The sequence below is a fragment of the Sciurus vulgaris genome, assembly GCF_902686455.1.
Source record: "Sciurus vulgaris genome assembly, chromosome: 15".
Lineage (NCBI taxonomy): Eukaryota > Metazoa > Chordata > Mammalia > Rodentia > Sciuridae > Sciurus > Sciurus vulgaris.
Window position 1 is genome coordinate 37,498,454 of NC_136476.1, and position 21,629 is coordinate 37,520,082.

At 40.4% G+C, this 21,629-nt stretch overlaps 1 protein-coding gene and 1 pseudogene across 2 annotated transcripts in view; one reads left to right on the forward strand and one right to left on the reverse strand.

Annotated features, from left to right (window-relative positions):
- Nucleotides 1-6,248: 6,248 nt before the first annotated feature.
- The window catches only part of SAXO1 (stabilizer of axonemal microtubules 1), a gene marked incomplete at both ends in the record, with an annotated part of 94,859 nt that continues 79,478 nt past the window's right edge, over nucleotides 6,249-21,629 (reverse strand). Inside the window, one exon of the mRNA XM_079111958.1 lies at nucleotides 6,249-7,252. Within this exon, the coding sequence (XP_078968084.1) occupies nucleotides 6,249-7,252 (1,004 nt within the window). The remainder of the gene's footprint in view (nucleotides 7,253-21,629) is intronic.
- Nucleotides 17,658-18,370, forward strand: LOC306644730 (small ribosomal subunit protein eS6-like; annotated as a pseudogene). The gene has a single exon. The product of its transcript is annotated as a small ribosomal subunit protein eS6-like (transcript).

Below are 21,629 nucleotides of genomic sequence, written 5' to 3' on the forward strand. Positions count from 1 at the left end.
TATTAAAATAGTGCAAATCCCCATTCGCTTATTATTCTGAGTAAATGAGACAAATGGGAATTCATTTATCCAACACTGTTGATGCATTTTTCTAGCCCTTAAAAATGCATGTGTATATTTTTTTATTCTTTTTACTAAATTGGGGTCATAAGCACAAACCATAATATATTTTTCCAGACTTAATAAAATGTGTGCGTGCATGTGTATATGGAGGGAGGGAGGGAGGGAGGGGGAGGGGGGGAGAGAGAGAGAGAGAGAGAGAGATTTCTTTATTATATTGGGGTCATAATTCCTGAGCTGCTTTATTTTCGAGTTCTGTGTTTTAAAATAGTGTTAGCTTCTCATCTCACTGCCAAGCTATCAGCTGTCACTCCTTTTTTTCTAAATGTGTCTGCCTCTAGCAATAGCCCCTCATACTCTTCTGTGGGCACAAACCAGAGAAGAGAAACTCATTGGAATTGTGTATTTTTTAAAAAGTTGGGGCAGGGCCAATATGCCCAGCACTCTAGCCAGGGTAGGTGGTATGCACTGAGTTCTGTTCATGAAATTCATGTCCATGGTGATCGTGGCACCTTCAGGCTGCTTTCTTTCCAGGTTGCTGCCTTAGTTTTATACAGCTAAACTTTCCAAATAACTGACCTTCAAATATGGGAAGTACTATCATACTTAGCCAAGAAAAGAACCACTCCAGCTTGAGAGTAAGCCCTGAACTTTGCTTAGAAACTGCAAAATGAAAAGTTTTTTTTTTTTTTTTTTAAACCAGGAGAACTCACAGTCCAAAAATTTCCAATTCTAAGTTTGTAAGTCATCCATTGGCACAGAAGTCAAATTTCAGACATTTTGTCCACCTATAACTCTCAAGTTGTTGTTTGCTCTTCCAGGGTATTTGTGGGCTTCCCTGTTTTATGATCCTATAATGGAATGGATGAGGATTTGGTAATACAGGGAGGTAAACATTCTCCCCCTTGTCACCGAGAGTGTAGCCTTGGCCCTGAGCAGGTAGGTAAGCAGGGGCACACACAGGCAGGCTGGTATGGGCAGAAAAAAATCACCAAAATCAGTGCTAGACTCAACTGGATGAGTGGGAACTTTATGAATACTTTTGATTAGAATCAAAGATGGTTTTCAGCCACACTTTGAGGCATGACAAGGAAAAGGCATTAGGACTTCTCCTGTCTGTGTCTGAAGATCCTGAGGCATGGACTGGAGGCACCTGTGGTCCAGTATATGGTGTACAGAGGAGCCCTGATGCCTTTTCCAGAATACACAGCAAATGTTCTGGAAGGTTCATAGGCTCCTGGGTTCCCCTTGCATCCCCACAGTGGGGAGAAGCCAGGCACCTGCTCAGACAGCCATGTGCGAATTTTGTGTCCGCTCTGCCAAAGAAAACACCCCTGCCTAACCCCCGCCCCAGAATTTAGACTCAGAAGGGCCTCTGTCTTCCCACTTAGAGGCCTGCTGACCAGATGTGGGCTTGGGTGATGGCCGGAGGGTCCAGGGGGCCCATTAATCTGCAATTAGGACTGTTCATGCCCTGACCTACCCCTCCTGCTTCCTCTTGACAAGTACACAGCTGAAAAGCACTTTTAGAGGAAATAGATCCTTCAGTTCATCTCCAAGATGTGTCACTTTGGAAATCATTGCCCTGAGGTCATTAGCTCCACTCCTGCCTTAGAAGCAGAAGCTTAGGCTGGGGAATAGTCATTCTTACTGTGTGTTTTATTTCAAACAATCTTGAGACAGTAAGACTATAACAAAAAGAAATTTAAAGGTCACCACATGAAAGAAAGGCCCAAAGTAACAGGGACTGCCTGCCCCACCAGCCACCCACAAAACAGGCCCACCCAGCACTGCCCTGATGTCAGAACTAGGCTGTGGTCTCTGCTCAGCTGAAGCTGCCCCTGAGTCCCTGGTGGTATTTAACAGGGATAGAGAAGATGACAGTGATAATAAGGATGGGGGGACAAGACAGCACTGTCTAACGCAGGCTGTGGGGAACTAGGGAATGGCCCTGGGGTTCAGATGTTAGTGACCCCCACCAGGACTCCCTTCACCTACAAACACTCCTTGGCCCAGTCCTGATTCTACACTGGTTCAGGTTTGCCCATCTGCTTGGCCAGGTGATGAAGTCATCCTCCAAGTATGTTGTGCATTTGAAAAACTAATGAAACTGCTTCAACTGGCTCCATGCAGGTGGAGGTGGGGAATGCCAACCTGCAATTATCTCCTTCCAACCCCACTCGCATATTTAAAAAATAATGAAATTATAAAATGCTTAAATGAAGAAAATAGGAGGAAGGTTCTCAATGGACAAGAGACTTCAAGAAGTACGATGATGGAATTAAGACTTACGTATATAGAAGAAGCCATAGGCTAGAAGAGACAGGTGCAAGAGAGCAGCAGGTCTTCAAGGCAGAATCCAGTAGGGACTCAGAGTTGAAAATACTAGGCACCCAGTAGGTGGCAAATGGTGGAATACACAAGAGAATCACTAGCAATGGACACATCTTTCCCAGCCTCTCATCACTGCTTGGCCAAAGAGCATGAAGCCAGACCATAAAAGGAAAATGATACAAAAGAGAAAATAATACAAAAGCAGTAGAGTGGAGAGTCCTTGAAGCTATTCTTAGTGCTATAATAAAGTTTAATTCGGAGAGGAGTTGAGGAACAAGTTCTTGATCCCACAGAACTGAGGGCAAAGTACTAGGATCTTCACTCTGGAGGTAGACCCACTGTAATGTGAATCAGAGAAAGTTCTGCTCTGTCCTCTTAGCCTACTGACCTCGTGGCAAACCTGCCCACAGCCCTCAGTAAGCAGACATCACCATCCCGTGAGGGATCTCCTACCCAGCAGATGCCACATCCCCTAAAACCAGCAGACCACTTCCACCTATCCCAACGTTTCCACACCAGTAAAGCCCACCTTCTCCTACCAATCAGACTCACTTGGAGACTGCTTTCCTCTGACAGTTTGCCATCTTTCAGCTTAGAAAGCTCTGCCCCATTTTCCTCCCCAGAACATCATCCCCAAGAATCTCCTGGATTAGTACCAGAGAAGATTTTCTGCACAGTCATAAAACTTTTCTATCTTTGATCTCTAATAATTTTTAATTTTTTAGCATATCTATGCTAGGCTACCATCGGTGACAGCTCCCACTTCATACTCATAAGTGAAAAATATACAGTAAAAATAAGTATGTACATAGTTTTAAGAGAAAACAATGTGTTTGAAGACTTCTACCACCAGGACTTGAAGAGGACTCCATCAGGTGTTAGAACATTGTGTGCACACACACACATGTGAGCTTTCAAAGCAGAACATTTTCCCAACAAACTCAACATGGACACCCAAATGAAAAAGAAGCTGCACTGATCAGAGCAGAAAGCTAAAACCATCTGCTCAGCTCTTTTCCTCCTCTTTCTAAAATCAAATTTCCAGGGAGTACAGTTAGCAGCTCCAACTCTGAACAATTAAAAAGTAATTTAGCAATATAGAAAAAAGTTAATATTTCATTTTGTAAAATGTACAAAATAAAAAACATGAGTGGTAACCCTTACCTGCATACTTGTGTCTACTAACCAAAGAAATCATAAGTAGATTCCACCAGTCAGAACTCAGCAATCTTTACCCCCACTTGCACTTCTGAGTGTTAACCATGAGCCAAGCTTAATTGATCTATGTATACTTAATCAATCAATCAAAACAACAAAACTACATGGCCAATATTGCCATTATCCATATTGCCGTTTTACATATTAAGCAATCTGACCCAGGCCTCATAGCTTAGTCAAGGCCAAGATGCAATCCAAGGACTGCGGGACTCCAAAGACCACGTATGCCTTTAGTACTCTGTTGTACTAGTCCCCATAATAGCTACTTGTATTCATCTTTATATGTTTTCTGAATTTTTTACTTGTATCAATCACTTTAATAATATTAAGGATATTTTAATTTGGAAGCAAAAATGAATGGGGGGGTTGGTTTTTAATGCCAAGGGAAGCGGGCAAGGCAAGAATACCCTGGGTGGCTCATCCCCCCTGCGGTCACCATAGAGATGACCAGAAAGTCTTCTCCTAACCACCACAAAGACGGGGCTCAAAGAAAACCCCAAGGCTCTGCATGCCTTAGTCAAGTCAATCCCATCCTTCAGCTCTGTCAATCAGAAATATTAGAGAAGCTTCTTATTCTTGATTTTACCAAACACTACTATATAATTTATACTGAGAAGGAAGAGATTAAAGGAGAGTGTACAAGAATTTAAAATCCTAATCTACCGAAGCAGACCATGTCTAAAACAGATGAATCACCTAGTATCAGTATATGCATCATTTTTTAGGAATGTGAAGAAAAGTGTTAGCCAAAACAGATAAAAAACAACAATTTAAAATTGTTCACCTTGGGGAAGTAATCAAGACAGAGGGTGGAAGAGCTGGCACATAGGGATTGCTGTGTTTGCAAAAGCATTTTAGCACTATTTGGCTTTCCAAATCAAGTCTAACATTTCACTGATAAAAAAAAGAAAAAAAGAAAAAAAGAAAAACCTACCTTCCTTAGTGTTCTCCGTTGGCTTACTGGATTCTGTAAGCTTGGATGCACCGTTTACCATGGTTTGTGGAGCCAGAAGATCTGAGACTCAGAAGATGCCAGGCGCCTACACCATCAGAAAGCAGATGAGATGGAGTCAGAAGACTTGGATTCTAGTGCTGGCTCTGCCACTTTGAGTGGTGTGGCTTTCGACAAGGTGTTTGACCACTCTGAGACTCCCTACCCCATAAGGACAGATATCTAGATCCCATATAAATAAAGAGAGGATTAAATGATGCAGATCTCAACCCAGGGATCAAACTAATTGAAGATGCAAGAAGTGGGGACTTGTATAGCCTGGCTCATGTAGGTGGAAGCCATGGACAGAGTCCCAGGTAAGGTAAGTTTCCCTGCTTGAAAACTAGGCCCTGAGAAGAAGCCCAAGTCTTTAAACTTGGGCTGAAATCTCACCTTCTTCACACTATTCTCAAGTTCCCTAGTACCATGAGTATATTTTAGGATTCTATGGATTCGAGAGAGGTTAAGTGTGCCAGATGTCAGTCTGTGTCCCTCTATGTGTGTGAGGCTCATCCCAACCCATAGGTCCACCTGACCCCGGCAAGGAGTTCCCTTGAACAATTTTCTTCCTCGATTCTGCTCAACAAAACTCAACTCCAAATTACTTGCTTTTGAAATCAAATTTGGTAAAACCTGGTGCCCAAGAGGAAAATGTCTACATCGGGACCTGGTCGTCACTATATTAAGCTTTGTCACAGATCTGGTCATAGCTATCATTTTAGGACAAGCAGGCCCAGAATTCCCAGAAAGCAGCACAACTTGGAGCAATTTGTTCCAGGCTCTAAGCATCTAGAAGAACCCATAGCTTCTGCTCACAGCCCAGGGACCAGTTCCCACCTGCCCAGGGTTCCTTTTCACCTCCTTCCCGTGGAATTAAAGCCTGCACTGGTTTGGGGGTGGGAAGAGGCTTGGCAGGTTCATGCACACAGGTCCTGGAACTGCCAATGACCTGTTCCCCTCCCTTTATCGCCCATGACTAAAGACACCCACACCCTACCAGGTGGCACTATTCTTGCTTGTATATCATGCAGGAAAGAGGAAGAAAGATGCCTGTGAACACCCTGGGCATAGAGGACCCAAAACAAGGCAACAGACCAGGCCCACAGAACCCCTACCAGTATGGGAAATGTTAGGAAGTTTAGCATAAAATTTCCCCAAAGATCTCAAGGAATAGACTGTTGTCTGCATGGACAACACATGAGGGTGAACACGTGACTCCCCCAAAATAAAATTTATTCTTCGACACTCCAGACTTGACAAGGATTGATCATTATGTCAATTCATACAATGATTAAATTACTAAAATACATCTGGAATCAGAAAAAAAAAAAAACCTGAGGCCACCTTTGATTCCATAATACAAGGTAAGGGACCCGACAGGGTGAGGAGACAGACAGTAGAGGGAGCATTAAGAGGGGATAATTAGTGATTAAATGTTATTTCCTTGAGTCAATGATTCTCATTTTATTCAAGTGTCCTGGAATTGGTGATGAAGTTGGGTTTTGTTTCATTTTTCTTTTTTTTCTTTTTTTTCTTTTTTTTTTTTTTTTCCATTTTGGGGAATTTGTTTTTTGTCCAAGGAATAATTCTCAATAGTTTGCTTTTAAAAGTATTGTGCAATTTCTAAATTAAAAAAATTTCAAAATCAGGCTGACACTGCCAAATCCCTCTGGTCAGGGTTTTCTGCATCAGCTACGGAGAGATAACTGTTCTGCCGAGAGCCTGCCCTAGAGACAGGCCTGTACATCCTGTGCCCCAGAGCATCCACTTCCTCAAAGATGTAGCCAGGGGGCTCAAGGTATGCAGCTGGGCACTTGCACATTTCCTTGGGAGTGAAGCTGATGGTATAGGTAGTCTGGCCCTCCAAAGGAATATTTGTTTGTGGACCAGACCACGGGGGCTTACAGCTTTTGGTATTGATAGGTGGATGGGGCACATAGTGGGCCCGACTGGTGGTCAGACAGTCCAAGGGCTCTGAGGGAAAGCTCAGTTGGGGGATGGGCTTGGCCATTTCTGTCCGTGTGCTGGCCCACTGCCTGTAGTCATCCTTGGTGGTGGTAGAGCTTTCAAAGCGGCAGCTCTTCTTGATCGGGAGCACGGGTCGGCAGGACTGAGCAGGGGCACCCTTAGGGTACGTATAATGGGCTTGCACAGTTGTCAGAAAATCCATCTTCTCTTCAGGAGGGACATAAGCAACTGGAGCTTTGGAGAATATCTGTGGCGTGGGCCAAGCTTGGTACTTATCTCGAAACTCAGTGGTGTTAGAGAAAGGTGTGTCAGTCCCGGGTGGCCTGGCTGGAGGCTTCGAGCTCTTAGCAGGCTCACCTAATAGACCCCGGTAGGACTCTTTGTGCGTGGTGAGGCTCTCAAAGGGGATTTCACAGGGTCTAAATTTCTCTGCCTCGTACACAAAGCGCTTCTCCACAGGGTGCGCCACATAGCTCATCTTGTAGTTGGTCAGGTCCTCCAAGGGGACGTTACAGAGCTTGGGCATGGCTGGGGGTTTACAGCTTCTGGTGTTCACAAGGCCCTTCATGGAGTAGTCATCCTGGTGTGTGGTTCTGCTTTCAAATTTGGTGGATGCCAGCCAGCGTTTGTGTTCCGGACGAAGTAACTCTCGTCTTGGTTGGTTCCAAGGTAAATAATCAGCTGAAATTAAAGCAGAAAAGGTAATTAATAATAAATCAGGTCACCCAACTAGGATGTATTCTAAAGGGTCTCAAAGCTATACGCCAGTTTTCCAATGAGGTGTTCTCTGAGACAAGGTAGTCAGACGAGGCTAGAGATGTAGCCCAGTGGTAGGGCACTGAATAGCAAGCATGAGGCCCTGGGTTCAATCCCCAGTACTACAAAAAAATTTAAAAATCTTCATACATCCCAAATAAATGAGCACTATCAACATAATAACTATTTTATAGATGTGGAAATAGAGGCACGGAGAAATTAAAGAATTAAATCATAGATTAAATCCAGATTGACTCATGGTCTGAACCACTCTACCCTGGCTTAACAAAGAACACTGACCATGACCAGTCCAGTGTGCTCAAGTCTTTCCAAACGTGATCTTGTTTTATCTTCATAATAACCCTTTGTGCTGAGTATGATTGTCTCCATTTTTCAGATTTCCAAAAGTAAAGCTGAGAAACTTGCCAAAAAGTCACATGGCTAATGAGTTAAAAATTGGAATTTTTAACTCATTTTTACAAATTGTTCAACATTTCTGGCCATCAAGGAAATGCAAATCGAAACTATACTGAGGGGCTGGGGATATAGCTCAGTTGGTAGAGTGCTTGCCTTGCAAGCATAAGGCCCTGGGTTCGATCCCCAGTACTGCAAAAAAAAAAAAAAAAAAAAAAAAACTATACTGAGAGTTCATCTCACTCCACTTAGAATGGCAACCATTAAGAATACAAATAATAATAAATGCTGGTGAAAGTTCAGGGAAAGGGGAACTGTCGTGGGAATGTAAATCAGTACAGCCACCATGGAAATATGAATGTGGAAGTCCCTCAAAAGACTACGAATGGAACCACTAAGTGATCCAACTTTATCACTCCTTGGTGTCTGTCCAAGAGCATCAAGGTTAGCATACTACAGAGAAACTATGTGCCTATGTTTGTAGCAGCACAATTCACAATAGCCAAGCCATGAAATCAATCTAGGTGTTCATCAACAGATAAATGGATAAAGAAAATATGGTATATGTCCACAGTGGAGTTTTATTCAGCAATAAGAATGAAATTGTGTCATTTGCAGAAAAATGGATACAAATGGGAGCATCAGGTTAAGCAAAATAAGCCCAACTCAGAAAGTCAAAAGTCATATGCTTTATTTCATATGTGGAAGCTAGAGGGGGAAAAGGAGAGATCTCATGTAAATAGAAGGGAGACCAGTAAAGCAGAAGAAGGGGATCCAGGAGAAAGAGGAAAGGAAGGAAAGGGAAGGTACTGGGAACGAAATTCATCAAGTTATGCTATATGCATGTATAAATGTGACACAATAAAAGTCACTATTCTGTACAATTATTATACAACAAAAAAATAAGAAAATTTTAAAAATTGGAACTTAAGTCATACACTTGACTCCAAAGTTATGCTCTTCTGACAGCCTGCTTCAGGTTAGGGGTACTATATTTCTAGATAGAGTAAAGGTTAAGAAACTTATCATTAAAGAGGGGTGGGGGGGAGGGAAAAAATAACAATGAATCATTACCCTATGTAAATTTATGATTACACAAATGGTATGCCTTTACGCCATGTATAAACAGAGAAACAACATATATCCCATTTGTTTACAATAAAAATTTAAAAATAAATAAATAAAATAATGAGTGTGTTTAAGTAAAAAAAAAAAAAACTTATCATCAGGGAAGGTTTGTAGGAAAACTTCAGAATGTTTAAAAAAATAAGAAAGATTAGCCAGCTGTACTAGGAGATATCCATCTCAAGAAGAAACTCTGCAGTGGGGCTGGAATGGCCAAGATGCACGAAGGCCTGGACCCAGAGAAAACCCCTGCGAGATGGCCCCCACAATCTTAAGGAGCAGACACTGTCCTCAGGCATCTCTGCAGGGGCTTCTGAAATGACTTTACCACACAGACCTTCAGGACTGCTCCAGAACTGAGTCCAGGTGAGAAAACTCCAACCGTAAGCATTGCAATTCAACCACCTCTGCTCTGCCGCCTTTCTTTCCAGAAGATTTGGCTCACAGCCACAACCTCCATTGCCCCATTGTGCCCATAAATTGCCAGGCCTGAGGTAACCCATATGAACCTGGAGAGCCCTCTGAATCCACAGGGAATCCTCTTACAGCTTTACAAAGATTCAGAACAAATGCGGCTTCCCAGGAGCGTTGGATATATAGAGTCAATGTTAGTGAAGTCCACAGGTACATTTTTGAACAGCTTTACTGAGGTATAATTTGCATAACATAAAATGTACCATCTAAAAAACCTTTTCCTAACCCAAGATGTAGATTTTAACTGTTCTGTATCCATCTCTCGTTCTTTTCCTTTCTCCCCAGCCCTCTCTAGTGGGGATGGAACACTAGGCAGTGTGCAGCTAGGCAAGTGCAGCACCACTAAGCAAAATCCCAGCTCTTGACCTTTTAATTTTTGAGTATGGCATGAGATAAAGGTCTAAGTTCATCTTTTTGCATGTGGATCTCCAACTGTCCCAGCATCATTCATCAATAAGACTCTTCTTCCATACTGAAATGCCCAGTCTTCATTGGGAACAATTGGCAGTAAATCTGAGGGTTTGTGTATTCTCAACACAGTTGCTTTGTCATTTACACCTGTCTTTCTGTTGGTACCACACTGTCTTGATTACTGTAGCTTTATAGGAAAGCTTTAAAATCAGGAAGAAAAAGTTCAACTTTGTTTTTATTTTCCAAAAGCATTTTAGTTTATTCTGATTTATTTAAAGTTCATATATAAAATGCAGAATTACCTTGCCAATTTCTTTTTATAAAAAAAGCACCTGGTATTTTGATAGGGGTTTGTTTTGAATCTATAAGTCAATTTTGAAGGAACTCCCTTTCAACAATATTGAATCCTCTAATCCATGAACATAGAATGTCTCACCACTTTAGATTTTATTTCTCTTTTCACTCTGATAATTTTCATTGTGCAAATCTTGGCACTTTTTTTTAACATATCTTTTTTTAAAATTTAATTGTTCTAGTTAGTTATACATGACAGTAGAATACATTTTGACACATCATACATATATGGAGTATAACTTCTCATTCTTCTGGTTGTACAAGATGTAGAATCATACCAGTCCTGTAATCATATATGTACATAGGGTAATGATGTCTGATTCATTCTACTATCCTTCCTACCCGCTTACCCCTCCCCTCCATTTACTCTCCCCTCTACCTAATCCAAAGTACCTCTATTCTTCTCTAGTCCCCCACTTTATTGTGAATTAGCATCCTCATATCAGAGAAAACATTTGTCCTTTGGTTTTTTGGGATTGACTTACTTCACTTAGCATGATATTCTCCAGCTCCATTCATTTACCTGCAAATGCCATAATTTCATTCTTCTTTAAGGCTGAGTAATATTCCATTTTGTATATATATATACCACATTTTCTTTATCTATTCATCTGTTAAAAGGCATCTAGTTTGGTTCCAAAGTTTAGCTATTGTGAATTGAGCTGTTATAAACATTGATGTGGCTGTGTCACTGTAGTATGCTAATTTTAAGTCCTTTGGATATAAACCAAGGAGTGGGATAACTGGGTCAAATGGTGGTTCCATTCCATGTTTTCTGAGGAATCTCCATACTGCTTTCCATAATAGTTGCACCAATTTTCAGTCCCACCAGCAATGACTGGACCTTTTTCCCCACGTCCTCACCAACATTGTTGTTGTTTGTATTTTTGATAATTGCCATTCTGACAGGAGTGAGATAACTTAGTTTTTATTTGCATTTCTAATTGCCAGTGATGTTGAACATTTTTTCGTATATTTGTTGGCCACTCATATTTCTTCTTCTGTGAAGTGTCTATTCTGTTCCTTTGCCCATTCATTGATTGGGTTATTTGCTTACTCAGTGTTAAGTTTTCTGAGTTCTTTACATATCCTAGAGATTAGTGCTCTATCTGAGGTGCATGTGGTAAAGATTTTCTCCCATTCTGTAGGCTCTCTCTTCACATCATTGATTGTTTTTCCTTTGCTGAGAAGAAGCTTTTTAGTTTGAATTCATCCCATTTATTTATTCTTGATTTTACTTCTTGCACTTTAGGAGTTTTGTTAAGGAAGTCAGGTCCTAGGCCTACATGGTGAAGATTTGAGCCTACTTTTTCTTCTAGTAGGTACAGGGTCTCTGTTCTAGTGCCTAAATCTTTTATCTACTTTGAGTTGTTTCATACAGGGTTAGAGATAGGGGTTTAATTTCATTTTCTTGCACTTATTTTTCAAATTTATTTCAAATATTTTATTCATTTCCAGGCTATTGAGAATAGAACTTTTTTCTTGCAATAATACTTTGCATGTGTGGTGCTGAGGATTAAACTAAGGGCCTTGAACGTGCTAAAGACATTATACCATTGAGCTACACCCCAACCCTGGGAACTATTTTCTTGATTTCATTTGGATTGTCAATGCTAGTATATAGAAATGTAATTGATTTTTATACTTTATTATTTAAGACTGATACCCCGATAGATTCATTTATTAGTTCTAATAGTTTGTGAATACTTGAGGATTATCTGTATATGGGATTATGTTGTTTGATAATAAAAACTGTTTCATATCCTCCTTTCTAAACTAGATGCATTCCTTTATTTCTTGAATTATTACACTGGCTATACAATGTTGAATGGAAGTGGTAAGAGCTGACATCAGAGCCCTGCAGTCAATTAGAGTGAAGGCATTTGTTCTTTCCACATTAAGGATCACATCAGCTAGAGAATTTTTTGTTAATGCACCAAAAATCAAATAACTCAATCAATAAATGGGCAAAGGAACTAAACAGACACTTCACAGAAGAAACACGAATGGTCAAAAAACAGGAGCCAGGCATGTTGGTACTTGCCTGTAATCCCAGTTACTCAGGAAGCCGAGACATGAGGATTGCAAGTTCAAAGCCAGCATCGGAAATTTGGTGAGGCCCTAAGCAATTCGGTGAGACCCTGTCTCTAAATAGAATTTTTTAAAAAAGAGCTGGGAATGTGACTCTGTAGTTGAGTGCCCCTGGGTTCAATCTCTGGTACTAAATTTTATATATATATGGAAAAAATGTTCAACATCTCTAGCAATTAGAGAAATGCAGATTTAAATTACACTGAGATTTCATCTCACCCCAGTCAGAATGGCAATTATCAAGAATACAAGTAACAAATTTGGCAAGGATGTGGGGAAAAAGATACACTCACACATTGCTAGTGGGACTAAAAATTAGTGCAACCACTATGGAAAACAGTATGGAGATTCCTCAGAAAACTTGGAATGGAACCACCATTTAACCCAGCTATCCCATTCCTCAGTTTATACCCAAAAGACTTAAAAATAGCACACTACAGTGACACAGCCACATCAATGTTTATAGCAGCTCAATTCACAATAGCTAAGCTATGAAACCAATGTAGGTTCCTTTCAACAGACGAATAAAGAAAATGTGATATATATATATATATATATATATATATATATATATATATATATATATATCTCACAGTGATATGTTACAAAAATGAGGCAATATATATAATGGAATATTACTCAGCTATAGAAAAAATAATGACTCTATGACCTTAGCCAGAATGGATGGATCTGGAGACTATTATGCTAAGTGAAATAAGTCAATCCCCCCAAAAAATCAAAGGTCAAATGTTCTCTTTGATATGTGAATGCTAACACACAAAAATGGGTGGGAGGGAGGAAGGGAGGTTCAGTGGATTGGGCAGGGTGGGGAGAATGGGGAGAGAGGAGGAGGAACAGGACAGTGGGATAAATCTGACTTAACGTTTCTATGTACGTAAATATATCACAGTGAATTTCCACATCATGTACAACCACAAGATTGGGATCCTAATTAGAATAAGACACACTCCATGTTTGCATTAAAATGTCAAAATATACTCTATTGTCAACTAAAAAGGATAAAATAAAAAGTTTTTGTTAATGCTCTTTATCAGGTTAAGAACGTTCCCTCCTATTCCTAGCTTCTTGAGAAATTTAATGAGTATAGGAACTTGCCAAATATTTTCTATCAACCATGTGGCTTTTGCCCATTACTTTATCAATGTGATATATTACATTAATTAACTGATGTTTTATCAACCTTGAACTCCTGAAACAAACCCCACAGTTTAGTTTGCTCTATAATTGTTTTTAAGAGAAAAGTAAACATTTGCCTAGTTACAAGTAACTTCATTTCTTTGTGTATTTATTTTACTATGTGTATCATTTCCTTTCAACCTGAGGATTTCCCTTAGTATCTCATATAAAGCAAATCAGCTTTCTTTTTCTGAAGATGTCTTTATTTGCCTCATTTTTCTTTTACAGACTGCATTTTGATTCATTGCATACAAATGGGGTATATCATTTCGTTTCTATGGTTGTGCACAATATAGATTCATACCATTTGTGTAATCACACATGTACATAAGGTAATGATGTCTGTCTCATTCCACCATTTTTTATACCCACCCCCTCTCATTTCCCTCTACGTAATCTACAATTCCTCCATTCTTCTCTCATCCCCCAACCCCATTATATATCATCATCCACTTATCAGGGAAAACATTCAGCCTTTGGTTTTTCAGGATTGGCATATTTCACTTAGCATGATATTCTCCAATTCCATCCATTTATCTGCAAATGCCATAATATGTTTGCCTCATTTTTTAAACATATCACTGGATATGAAATTCTTGGTCGACCTATTTTCTTTTAGTACTTCAAATAAGTCAACCCACTCTCTTCAGTCTTCCATCATTTCTGAAGAGAATCTGTGACTCTTGATGTCATTACCCTGTATAGGATGATGTATTTCTCTTTGCTACTTTCCAAATCTTTGTCTTTCAAGAGTTTGACTCTAACATGAGTGTGTTTCTATGTTGATTTCATTTGGATAGTATATGTTGGATGTAGAGCTAAATATTTTTCATGAAATTTGAGGAATTTCAGCAACTAATCCTTCAAATATTTTAATGCCCTTCTTTCTGTTTGGGAACCTAGTATGAATATGTTGGTAGACTTGATGTTATCCCACATGTCAGATCTTCTGTTCATTTTTCTTATTTTCTGCTCTTCAGATTGAATAATCTATATATTAATCTATCTTCATTTATACTGATTCTTTCTTCTGTCAGCTCAAATCTGTTGTTGAGCCCCTATAATGATTTTTAATTTGTTTTGGTTATTGTCCAACTCCAGATATTCATTATTTATTATTTCCTTTTATTGATATTCCCTATTTGATGAGTGATTGTTGCCATACTTTCCTTCATTTTTTTTCTTGGTGGTGCTGGGGGTTGAACCCAGTGACTTATTTGTGCATGCACAGAAAGCACTCTACCAACTGAGCTATATCCCCAGTTTCCCTTCATTTCTTTAAATATGACTTTCTGCTGTTCTTTGAATACATTTGTTCAATGCTTATCTGCTAGCTCCAACATTTGGGTTCCCTCAGAGACCATTTCTATTGACTATTGACTGCTTTCTTTCTCCTATTCATGGATCGCATTTTCTTCTTTCTGTTCATGTTGCCTTTTTGTTAATGACTTACATAAGATGCTGCAGCAACTCTTAATCCTAACCCCTCCATTAGATCTGTTTTTGTTTATGTTTAGTGAAATACTTACACTAATTTTATAGTCTTATTACTCCTTCGGTTTGTGGTCATTGATATTTTAGCCCATCTTTCAATTCTTTTTATTTTAAAATCTGACTTCTCCCTGTGTCAGCATAGTTTAGCAGTCAACCAACAATTTATCAAAAGTTATAATTAAGCACCTCAAACCAGTAAAGCTTCCACCATTTGCCAATGTTTCTATGTGTGGATTAGAAAACATAATCAAAGATCAGACAGCTTATAAGTCTGAACTGACTTCTATTTTCTGCTGAAGTTTCTCGTGTCTCTTCTGCACCAGCACTAGGCCTTATAATCAGCAAGGGAGAGACAGACCTCTCTCTGATCTCTCTTGAGCCTGCACACAACCTTGACCCTATGCATAGCCTTTCACACCACTAGGAATATGTGTGAGCTTATCAAGGTCCACTGTGTATACCTCATTCTCTGAATCTCCCCGTTATATTTCTAGTTTGTCTTTTTATCTGTTTCTCGCCACAATTAGTACCACAAACCTCAGACTACTTGCAGAATTTGTCTTCTCTGATATTTTTCCATTGAGATTGCTGGGGTTTTTTTGTTTGTTTGTTTGTTTGTTTGTTTTTTTAAATCAAAACCTTTTGGTATGCACTCTCTTCCAAATCAATTTAGACCTCACTGGCACCAAAGGTTTTGTCGTTTTGTTTTGTTTTGTCACAGCCTAACCTGCCTAGGCAGGACAACCCCACACATGCAATGGGAGGAGGAAGGCAGGAGGATGGAAGCAGCTCCAGGACAACACCCACAGGTGCCCACTGCTCCTAACCAAGGGGCAGCAGTTTCTCTTGAATAAATAACCTCCATTTGTCATTTGCTTTTTTACTACTTTTTTTTTTTTTTTTTTTTTTTTACTACTTTTACATTTGCCTTATTTTATCATTGTTTTTTGGGGGAGAGAATTTGCCAAGCTCCTTACTCCACCACTCCAGAACTCTTGACATTCCCACCCCCAGGCACATTCTTAAATTTACTTCAGGCCAGTAATACTACCAACTATTTATTCAAAATTGACTTCATTTTAATTGAAAATCTAATCTTTCTCCAAAAGCCATTAATGGCTCTATCAGCATCTTGAAAGCATTAGGGGTCCTTACAGCGAACCATCATGCTGAATACAAACCACATGTTCCACCTCAGACTTAAGGCCTCAATGAAATGGGGCATCTACCTGTAGATACCTGCACAGTGCCTCAGGGGTGAGTAGGACAGGGTTTTGCTGGCCTTCTGTGATGGATGAAGTGTTAAGAAAACAGGTTCCTAAGCTCAAAGTTGCCTCATGTGATTCCTGATACCCAACAATACAGTTTAAACCAATTATTCAGCCTAACTTCCTCCACCCAGCATTTATTACACACACACACACACACACACACCCCTCCACAAGGCCCTGAAAAACCTCTGAATTTTGAATTCCTCATGACAAAGTGGAATTCACACAAGTAAAACCCTTCGGGCCAGAGTGTCATGTGGGTAATTGGCAAGAACCTCTTTAAAAGGGATTCTGTGCTATAATGTGTCTTTAAAAAAACAGCTAAACCTAAAGCTGAGCATCAAGTAATTACACTCTCAATCTTTCCAATTGCACAGTGTTTTGGAAATGTCACAAATTACAACCAAATGCTGCTGAAGCATATTTTATTGGTGGTTTTCTGAACCTCAGAAAAGGTGCTGGTCATGAGTAGAAAGGGAAAAGCTTGAATATTTTTCTCACAGAACTAATGTAAGCAGAGCATATAGACAAAATATAGATAGCACCCATTGAAATACACATATTTCATGACCTTGGCCTTTGGTTTCACCCTCCTTCCTTTGGAAAGAGAATCAATGTATGGCCATAAAACACTAAGGTTGTTATGGGACTTACTAAGGCAGCAAATTTTCACAAGAAGTAAGTCATCCAAGGGACTATACACCAAAAGCTAAGGCAAGAGTATGACCCCTCATACATACATGAAGTTCTTCAGGACTGACCCAAGGGCAAAGTAAAGGTCATGGCCTTCCCCAAACCTCATCCTGCCTCTGGCCAGGACCTATAGGGCAATTGGATGGGTGAGAATTTGTGTAAATCTATTGCCACACACTGGCCCCTAGAGCCCTTGCAAACAATGGATCAGAACCATTCATTCATTTATTCCTTTATTTACAAACCTTTGAACTCCATTCCCTGTTGGAAGTGCTGGGAAGACAGATATTGGGCATTTAAGACCTTGTGTTGGAAGCCATGGTATCATAGGGCAATAAAGGAACGAATGAAACAATCATATTAATGAAACATAAATATTTGCTATGATCTGAATGTCCCCCAAAATTCATGTGTTAAAACCTAATCCCCATTGTAGTATTAAGAGATAGGGCCTTTGGGGAAATGAATAAGCCATGAGAGCTCTTCCTGAGTGGATTAGTACCTTATAACAGGGTTGGAAGGAAATAGTGTAAGCCCCCCCGCCCCCGCTTCATTTTCCCCTTTTCACCTTTCGCCATGTAATAACACAGCAATAATATGCCATCATGGAAAGAGGGACCAGGCCTTAACCTGCTGGTCTTGATCTTGAACTTCCCAGCTTCCAGAATTGTGAGGGGAAAAATTCTGATTTATAAATTACCCAATTTCAGATTTTTTGTTATAATAGCACAAACAGACTAAGATAGTCTTATTCAAAACAAACCATTAAGTTGTAAAGTTTTCAGCGGGCAATCAGCTGCTTCAAGATGAAGCTGAACATCTCCTTCCCAGCCACTGGCTGCCAGAAACTCGTTGAAGAGGACATGAATGCAAACTTCATACTTTTTACGAGAAGTGTATGGACACAGAAGTTGCTGCTGATACTCTGGATGAAGAATGGAAGGGTTATGTGGTCTGAATCAATAGCAGAATGACAAACAAGGTTTTCCCATGAAGCAGGGTGTCGTGACCCATGGCCATGTTTGCCTGCTACTGGTAAGGGGTACTCCTATACCAGACCAAGGAGAACTGGAGAGAGAAAGCACAAATCTGTTCAGGGTTGCACTGTGGATGCCAACCTGAGTGTTCTCAACTATGTTATTGTAAAAAAAAAAAAGAGGAGAGAAGGATATTCCTGGACTTACAGATACTACTGTGCCTCGTCTATTGGAACCCAAAAAAGCTAGTAGAATCTGCAAACTTTTTAATCTCTCTAAGGAAGATGATATCCACCAATATGTTGTCAGAAACCCAGGACCAAAGCACTGAAGATTCTCTCATTAATTCACATGTCTTACAGCAAAAGCATGGATGAATTGCTCTGAAGAAATAACATACTAAGAAAAATAAGGAAGAGGCTGCAGAATATGCCAAACTTTTGGTCAAGAGAATGAAAGAAGCCAAAGAAAAATGTCAGGAATGGATTGTCAAGAGACACAGGCTATCCTCTGTGAGGGCTTCTGAGTCCAGTCAAAAATAAGAATTTTTAAGAATAACAAATAAATAAGATCAGACCTTCAAAAAAATATACATATAGGTTGCAAACTAGTACCTATGAGTCAAATTTAACTACAAATGTTTCCTTTAGGTACATACTGATTTGTTTTAAAATCTGAATTTTAGAGGAAGACTATGAAATCCAACCTCAAGTTCACATGTACCCAGAACAAAAACCTTGCCCATCTATGCATGCCTGGTCCTGAGCAGTCCAGTTAATGCCAGACTGCTATTTGTTTATTAATCTGTTTAAGTAGGCAAACAGTTTACAGGTATCAGAAGGTTAAGAAAAATAAAGAAAATTGCATTTTCTCAATTTTGACTTTAGCAGTAAGAAAATGTCATCCATGATTTGGTTACAGCAGTGGAATACTGTTCTATGGTTTTCAGAGGGCAGTTTGAGGTGTAATATCACAGTGAAAGGAAGGGATAGGGGAAAGCTGGAGGTAGAGGAGATTAAAGCATGAGTGCTGGGTTGGTTTTGAGAGAGAAGCTGTGTGTTTACTTTGACAGATGAGTAGTTTGCTGAGAAGGAATAGGAAAGACTTGAGTAACGCCATTAGACTTGCTCCATTCTTGCAACCCCTACCCCAAACAAGGAGCAGTTCTTGTTCCCAGACCTCTCCCTGCACCTAGGATTGGGGGGGGGAGGGGACTGAATTGAGCAGGCAGGTGCTCTGAGGAGCCTCTAGCCACAGTGTGTTAGTCAGCTTTGTCACTGCTGTGAGTGAAAGACCTGACCAGAACAATCGGACCGGAAGAGAAGTTCATTTGGAGGCTCACAGTCTTGAGGTCTCCATCCATAGACAGTTGAGTTCATTCCTTAGGGCTCAAGGTGAGGCTGAACATCACAGTGAAAGAGTGTGGCAGACGGATGTGATTCACATGATGATCAGGAAGCAGAGAGAATTCACTCACCAGATACAAAATATATATCCCCAAGGGCACACCCCTAGGGACTCTCCTCCTCCAGCCACACCCTAATCCCCTTTTCAGCCACCCTTCAATTAATCCCATCAGGTAATTAATTCACTGACTGGGTTAAGGCTCTCATAACACAATCATTTCTTCTCTAAACTTTCTTTCTGCCTCACACATGAGCTTTTGGGGGACAACTTACATCCAAACCATAACATACACCAAGATTAACAAACCACGGAAACCATAAAGAGGATACGCAGGAGAGTTTGTATTTGAACCTGCCCTGTCAGCATCCCTTACTCCCTCCCTCACAGGAGGCAAGCACCTGCTCCCGTTTGATAATCGACCAAGAAAGCAAAAGGAGAGATCTTTTTTTTTTTTTGCGCGCAGTACTGGGGATCGAACTCAGGGCCTTGTGCTTGCGAGTCAAGCACTCTACCAGCTGAGCTATCTCCCCAGCCCAAGAGGTCACTTGACTCCTTAGAGCTTACAGTCTGGGCCAAGGAGACAAATGTTACCTAAAATGAGACTGTACAAAGAGTTACAAGACAAGGGAGTGCAGGGCACCCTTAGCTGGCAGGTCAGGGCAGTCTGGAAAGGCCTCTAGGAGTATGTGATTCAGCCACCAGCTAAAGAATGAGTGGTAGACAGAGGAAACAAGGAAGCACACGTGCTAAATGCCCTGCCACAGAAAAGAAGTGGAGGAAGGAAAGAGAAAGAGGGCCCTGAGGCCAGAGCAGAGGGGCTCAGGGAACAGGAGCCAGAAACTATAAAGCATTGGTGGAGTCAGTAAAAGTTTGAGACTTTATCCTAAGAACTGTAATCATTGTTTGAGGATTGGTAAGAGATGAACTGCAGTGAAGGAGCAGGGAGCAGGCTATATGAGCAGGGGCCAATGGTGAGAGAGAAGGCTGAGCCATCAACAGACCAGAGGCCCCAGAAAGGCCACGTTCTGTCACAGTGGGAGTGGAAAAGACAACTGGCCAGGACAGGCTATTGGGGTGCACAGAGGCTACAGAGGTGGGATAATTTCAGGCTATGATAACAGGCAGAATGCAGCTTGAGAGAAGACAGAAGAAGGCATTAAAGATAAGTATGGGGACCGTCAGGTTGCCAAAGAGGCTCATGCCAGTTCAGCCCTCAAACTCAGTTCCTGCAAGCAGCAGAAAAATCAACCACATGCGGGGTCCAGCCAAAAAAAATAGATTTAGAACTCCTTTAGGAGTCTTCTTACATCCCCCCCCCAGCCTCCCCACCTTCACTGCCTCCACCCACTAAAATGTTCCTCCTGCAAATAAAAGCAACCCTGATCACAGTCCCTGAGAGGTCCACAAGCATGTCATGCTTAGCATGCCTTGCCATGGTGACAGTGTACCTCATAAACATCAAAGTTACTGATTACAAACCTGGCCTCTGTTTCCTGGCCTCAGTCTTTGTGACTGTGCTCCACAGTGTGGGTGACTGCTTCACTTCTGGCACAACACACAGGTCTCCGCGTGTTGTCTCTCCTACTAGACTAGGAGGTCAAGGGCAGGTCATCATTCTTCTTTCACAGTTCCTAGGCCTATGCTTGGTATGTAATAGATACTTGATAAAACTTGTATTATGTGTTTCAAAAAGAGCTAGAAGATAGGATTTTGAATGATTTCACCATAAAGAAATGATAGATGTTTGAGAAAATAGATATGTTCTCCCTCATTTGAACATTATACCATGTCTTTCAGAAGCCCCATAAATTATGATGTGTAAATTTAAAAATAAGAATATATATTTTTTTAAAATGAACCAATCCCATTTATATAAGGTTGAACAATAATTTAAGATGCTAAAAGCTAGCATAATGGTTACATTATGGTTAGGGAGGTGACTGAAAGGAAGGAGTAGTCAGGTGATATTTCTTGATCTGGGGGTTGTTTTTTATCTAGTCAAAAATTTACTAGTCTATATAATCATGATTCATGCACTTGTCTGTATGCATGTTACAAGTTAATATTAAGTAGATGAATGAAACCATTGGTCAATCAGTAGTAGAACCCAACTTAAATTTGAAATGCTTCCCCGTTGTAGGATTCAGAAGGCAGGCTAAGGCAGGGGGTGGCCAACGTTTTCTATAAAGCCCTGCAGCCTGCAGGGTCTCTGTCATGACTGCTCAACTTCGCCACTACAGTGCAAAAGTAGCCATGGATCACGCCTGAACAAGTATGTCTGCGTGCCAATAAAATACACTTAGAAACATTGACCTCTGAATGTCAGGTAATTTTCATACTTCCTGAAATAATAATAAGCTTTTGATATTTTCCCAATCATTTAAAAACTTTAAA